This window comes from Cervus canadensis, chromosome 5 (assembly GCF_019320065.1).
Source record: "Cervus canadensis isolate Bull #8, Minnesota chromosome 5, ASM1932006v1, whole genome shotgun sequence".
NCBI classification, from domain to species: domain Eukaryota; kingdom Metazoa; phylum Chordata; class Mammalia; order Artiodactyla; family Cervidae; genus Cervus; species Cervus canadensis.
The window spans coordinates 83022581-83028580 of NC_057390.1; the positions used below are offsets into that span (position 1 = coordinate 83022581).

Genomic DNA, 6000 nt, shown 5'->3' on the forward strand with positions numbered 1-6000 from the left:
TACACTTCCCAGGCAAAGTTTCTTCTAGCATCCTTGGTTACTATGTAAGTTTCCGTTCCTATCTAAGGGGGAAAAAAAACCTTATCTCATTCCCTCAAACACAACAAGCTGGACACATGGCCTTATATCAGAAAACAGAGCTTTGGTTTAGGTTCCCCCTCCCCACCCAATTTTGATAATCAAGCTATCTTCTTTGCTTTTTACCCTGTGCCTTTTTTGTATTCCACAAAGAATACAGTGTCAGAAGGTAACAAAGAGCTGGAAACTGGTGAATTTGGGTGAAAGTATCTGAGAATTAGCTATCTTTTTATTTTAAGTTTTCTACAGGTATGGAAGTTTTAAAGACAAAAAGATGGTGAAAATAAACTGTAATATATAGCCATCCCTGCATGTGGGTTACTGGTTAAAAAGGACGCCACAGTGAACACAGCAAGCAAAGCCCCGCCCCCAGGAGGCAGCATGGCATACAGAAGAGGGGGCCTGGCATAACCCGAAGTCCTGGCTGCACATACTAGTCATGTGACCTGAGAACCTTATTTTTTATCACCCGCAAAATGGGGATAATGGCAGAGATCTTGCAGGGTTCCTAGAGGGATCAGAAACAACATGCATTCTGGTAACACGTCTAGCACATCTAGTATAGGTAATCGGTAGGTGGTAGCTAGTATCACTGGGCTAATGATGACGACACAGACCAGGGGTGTCAATCCAGACACAAACACCAGGTAAAGCCTCAGGCAGAGGACAGACTGCACTGAATTAAAACTAATCCAAACCTCAAGGAACAGACAGTAAAACACATCCTGAACCTTAAACTAGAAAATCTAGAAAATATGAGTTGTTTTTTTTTCCCCCAAGAAATCTCACAATCAAATCAAATCAGATGCCCGCAATACCATTTAAAGGAAAGGAAACCACGCAGACTACCTAGGAAGAAAGGGCTAGCACACGGGCAAAGGGAACCCCTGTCCACTCTAGATGGTGCTAAGAGCTACCTCTGAAGAAATGATCGACCTCATTAAGGCACAGAGAATTTCTTCTTTCGCAGTAACTTCACCTTTCAGATAGAGCTAGAACAGTTGGCTACTTCATACATTTTAGAAACCACCTTTTGATTCTGTGATTGTAGATTTTCAGCTTTGAACCACAGTACGTCAAAGCACTCATTAAACGATTTATAGTCACTACAGAAGCAACTTGCATTACAGTCTACCAGCAAATTACTGTTTTATATGCTATTGGATCAAGTGCACCTTGGACAGTAGTTACGGGGTTCTGAAGAGCAAGCAAACCCACCTTGTAGTAGTCATAGAGCAAGCCCAGCGCGGCAGCACTGTCCTCATCACCATTGATACTCATCATCGCTTTGGTTGCTGCAGTGAGCGGGTTTTCCAGGAAAGACTTCCAGGCTTCATCCTCACTAGTATAGGAACGCCGCTGTGAATAAAGTGCTTCATTCTGAAGAACCAACACTGGCCGTTTGCTTGGGAGAGATTTTTTTAAAAAGAAAAGAAAAAAACAACATATATGTGTGTGTGTGTGTGTGTGTATATATATATATATATATATGTATATATATGTATATATATATATCACATCTTCTTCTATGGCAAATCATCATAAGCTAATTTTTGAAAAAGCAAACAGCCAATTCTTGATTTTGCAATAAAAGAGTCCACTGTTTCATCATTTCATCATTAGTAAAGTAAGTTAAGACACGATCAGAAGACAACCCACTTAAATGTAGCCCAATGGGTCACCCAGGAAGATGTACAATATTTAGACAGCCAGGGAACCTGCAGTTAACCTTCACGTGGAACCCAGGACACACAAAAAAAACCCACTAAAACCAAAAGTCAAAAACTCACTCCAAGAAAATGTGAAGCTATTCAAACGCTTTACATAAACAAACACAAGGACAAAGTAAGGCCAAGAACATGCACTCTCCTCAAACACAGGCACTCAGGACTGTCCCCTCTTCAACAGTACATCCGGTTCCATCCTCAAGCTCCTATACTGCTATTTCCCTCCTTCTCTGGGTGATGCCATGCCTCAAACTACCAACAAGGGGGAGAGAAGGGGGGATGGAAGGAAGAAGGGATAACTTGGTTTAATCCTCGGGGGTATATGAGAAACTTAGAATATTCTACTGATTACCAGCAGATTGAGCATGGAATGTGGCCAAAGGGGACTGTAAACCAATAAGGAGACACAATTTTCTGGCTTGGGAGTTCACTGTTTATCTTAGAGATAAACACTTAAGAATCTACAATAATAAATGAAGCCACTGGACAAAAAGAGATTTTTTTTTTTTAAGGAAATAAGATTTTTTTTTTTTAGGTTGGGGAATCTGTCCTCAAAAATCTTTCCTGGTTTTTCACATGGGGCAAGAACTGCTTCATATTAATGCTGTAGTTTGGTGGGAAAAATCCAGAACATCAACAGAGAACTTTAGTAGAGTCTTATAGAAGATTTAACTTAAAAGAGTAAAGCAAACATGACTGATTCCAAAAACCTGAAATGTAAACAGCCTCAACAACTGTTCAGTTGGCTCTGTTGAGTAAGTCAATAAAAAGAAAAAAGTGGAAAACTACCTCCAGCAAAATTAAGCACTTTTTTCCTTGAAAAAAAAAAGTTTAAATATTCAGAACTACTCCGAATTATCACTATTCTAACAAGCAAATTAAAAGAGCTATTCTCATTGCAACACACAAATGAAATATGTAAATTGCCTAAAGGTGACCTACCTACTCTAAAAGTGAATGTAGAAAGACTGATTATCTTCTCAAGTAATCAACAAGGTTAGGGTTTGGCAGTCACCTAGGCCCTTTAAAAACAGAGATTCTGAAAAAGGAGGGGGGGAGGAAATCCAACAACTTAATTCATCCTCAGTCAAAATTAAATCTTATTTCAAGGAGTGCACATTTGGTAGGAAAAGAAATCTTGAAGGTGGTATACTATTTTAACACAAAACAAACACAATGGGTTGTTCAAAGTGCATGTTCAGTTTAAAAATGAAGACTTCCTACAAATCTCAAATTTTAAAAAAAATTAAGAATATACAAAGGGGCATTCCTTGTGCCACCAGGAGGACAGAACAAGAGCTGCTGAGCCAGTGGTACCCCGGGATGACTCTCTGGGGTCTTGCTAAGCTGTAATATTAAGAGTGTAACAGCTACTTCCAGAAGACTATATGACAGCACTTGGCTCATTCAGTTCCCCTCATGCTAGTTCTTCAGCTTCCCTTCTTCTCCCACCCCCATCCCAAATCTGCACAAGCAACAGAAAATAAATATTTCTTTGCAAATGATTTTGTGTGTGATCACCCTGAAGGTGTCTTAAACTATTTCCAAACTGTGCCTCAGGCCAAAATTTTAGCTCTGGAAATATGCCTTATCTAAACTATAAGTCAAGAAATAAACACGAAACCAGCTGCCTTTTTTAGTCTACTTCCTCATGACAGTCCCTAAAGGCTCATCACTGCCCTCTCCTTGAATTATATATTTTCAAGCAATAATTTATCTGCATACTGTACAACACAAGGTTAAGTTATTCCACTTAAGCTGTTCCATACATAATACTATCTAAACCTCTCCTCCAGAAAAATAGCACCCTTACACAAAATGATTCTCAGCAAATAATTACAAAACTGGGGGAAGTACTGCTGTGCCCCGGATTCACTGATCTCAAATATAACTGATTGGTTGGGTGCGACTTGCATTTTTTTCTGAACGATTTTATATTTACAGAAAAGCTGCAAAGGATATACAGAAGCGTTCCTCGCCGGGTGTCTCCTAATGTTAACGGCTTACATTACTGCCTTACAGTTTATGAAAACATTTCTTCAATCACGAGCTCCATGAAAGCATTATTAGTAAGGACAAAGCTTCCTAGTTTACCACCCTGATTTCAAAGTCTCATCCTTCTTGATATTTCTGAGCATTTTTAATTACAGCAATCTGTAATTACCACCAATGATGCAAGCGGCAAAAGAACTCCAACAGCAATTTTCTCACTCACACAGTCAGCCAGGGGAAAAAAAGAGAAAACGCCAGGACACCCGAGCACTTCAACTTTTCCCTAGATCTCTCGGTTCCGAGGTTCTAGCAGGCGGCCGAACGACACGGTTGAGCGACGAGAGACTTGATTACCTGAGAAGGCTCCCCTTTTGCAGCCGCGAAGCGCGTCCCGAAGAGCAAAGCCGCCCGGGTTGGGGGCGCGGGGGCGCGAGGCCTCCGCGCCCCCCTACCCCGGGGAGCAGAATCGGGGCGCGCCCGAGGGGTGGACCACCCACCCCAGACCAGGACCCCGAAGCTGCGGGCGGGGTGGGGGGGTTCCACTCCGGAGAGCAGGCCCGCACCCCCCAAGGCAGGGGTCTCCCCCTAGGTGGGGGGAGGGGGGGCTTTGGAGGAACAAAGGCAGGGCGGGGGTGCGGAGAAGCGGAGTCCGCGGACGGCGAGCCGAGCGCCCCCTCCCGCCGCCGGGCCCCTCGCCCCCCGCCCGGCCTCCCGGCAGGTGCGGCCGGCCGACCGGCCGGCCGGGCAGCAGCGGCCCCGGCTGCACGGCCGGCCTCGCGGACGCCGGCGCCCTCACTCACTTGTCGTACTCCTGTGTCATCGCGCTCGCTCGCCGCTGCCGGGCCGCAGAACTGGACTTTCGGGTTGGGACAGTACACCCGATCCGGGGGGGAGGAGGTGGCGGCGGCGGCGCGGCGGCGGCGGGTCCGGAGCAGCGGCCCCGACGGGTTGGGTCGGCTTTTCTCGCTCGGAGCCGGCCGGGCACGGGCAGCGCGCACAGGGCGCCCCGCCTCGGCCGCCCATTGGCTGGCGGCGCCAGCACAGGGCGGGGCCTCGGGGCTAGGGGGGGCGGGCACCGCGGTCTGATTGGCCGGCGGGCCGGGCCGCGGGGCGGGGCCGACGGGCCCCGGGGGGCGGGGCGGGACCCGGCCGCTCCGCGTGGCCGCGTCCGTGCGGCGCGCCCGGAGCTCCGGGGCCCAGCTCCGGCCCAGACTCCGGTCAAGCCGCGAGGCCCACGGGCGCGCACTTGCAGCCGCTCGGCGGTCCCTGGCACGCCCGCGGCTGGGGAGGCCGGGCGCTGCGTACCCGCTGTGCCCCGCGGTCACCGTGCTCGGCTGCCGCACCCGCCGGACGGGCCGGGCCCCGGTGCCTCCTTCCCGGGTCCCTGGGCGCTCTTCCAAGCCCACCGCCGCTCCAGTGGTGGAGCCTCCCCTCCCAACCTAGCGGCTGCATCTTCACGGCGCCCCGCGGTCCGCTGCTCTGCCGCCTCGGGCATCTCCCGGCCTGGGGCCGGTGGAGCCGGGGCCCTGCACCCTCTCGTCCCTCTCACCTCTCCGAGCGCGTCCCCCTTCCTTACGAGGCTCCTTTGCCTTTTACCCGAGGAAGCGCAGACGTGTCCCTCCTCGCCTTTCCCGCCCCCACCCCCCGCCGCCCGAAACTGTCCGGCTTTAGAACCACACCCCCCACCCCGTTCATCCACTTTAGATTGTTCGCTTCCTGACAGTAGCCGCAAAGCTGCCACGACCTCATAAGACGGCGCTTCTCTCCAGCTTCCCCGCCTTTCCCCCCCGCGGCCAGGGTGGGGTGGGTGTCCGCCGAGTGGTCACCCCAGCAGCACCCCAGCCGCCCGCATCCCAAGTGCCTGTCCCTTCCCCCTCTTCTGTGGGCCCCCCCACAACTCCGGACGCCCCCACCAGCCTCGAACTTCCATCCCTGCCCACCTCTTTAGCCCTCTGGGAAGCGCATCTGGACGTCCCCGGCCACCCTGTATTCTTCCTCCCCCACCACCACTGCCGCCCCTCCCAGCACCCCCAAGCCGCATCACTCCTCTGTCACTCCTTTGCCCGGCCAGCTTCTATGCATTTCCACCCCTGCCTGCCCCTGGCCCCAGCTGGCCTTTCCGAGTGGAAGCTCCCTTCTCCAGGGTCTGCCCTTCCTTCCGCAAGTATTTATTGAGAGACTGGCCTCTATGCCAGGCACTGCT

General features: G+C 50.3%; 1 protein-coding gene across 4 annotated transcripts in view; it reads right to left on the reverse strand.

Moving 5' to 3' along the window:
* Nucleotides 1-5418, reverse strand: part of GRHL1 (grainyhead like transcription factor 1) — a 52560-nt gene extending 47142 nt beyond the window's left edge. For 2 of the 4 annotated variants that reach the window (XM_043469371.1, XM_043469370.1), the window contains exons 1-2: nt 4598-4762; nt 1297-1483 (exon numbers count right to left, since the gene is read on the reverse strand). In XM_043469371.1, the coding sequence (XP_043325306.1) occupies nt 1297-1483; nt 4598-4617 (207 nt within the window). In that variant the 5' untranslated portion in view covers nt 4618-4762. Of the gene's footprint in view, nt 1-1296; nt 1484-2747; nt 4143-4597; nt 4763-5346 lie in introns of those variants that run through there. The other 2 variants (XM_043469373.1, XM_043469372.1) reach the window with 2 other exon arrangements.
* Nucleotides 5419-6000: the final 582 nt, after the last annotated feature.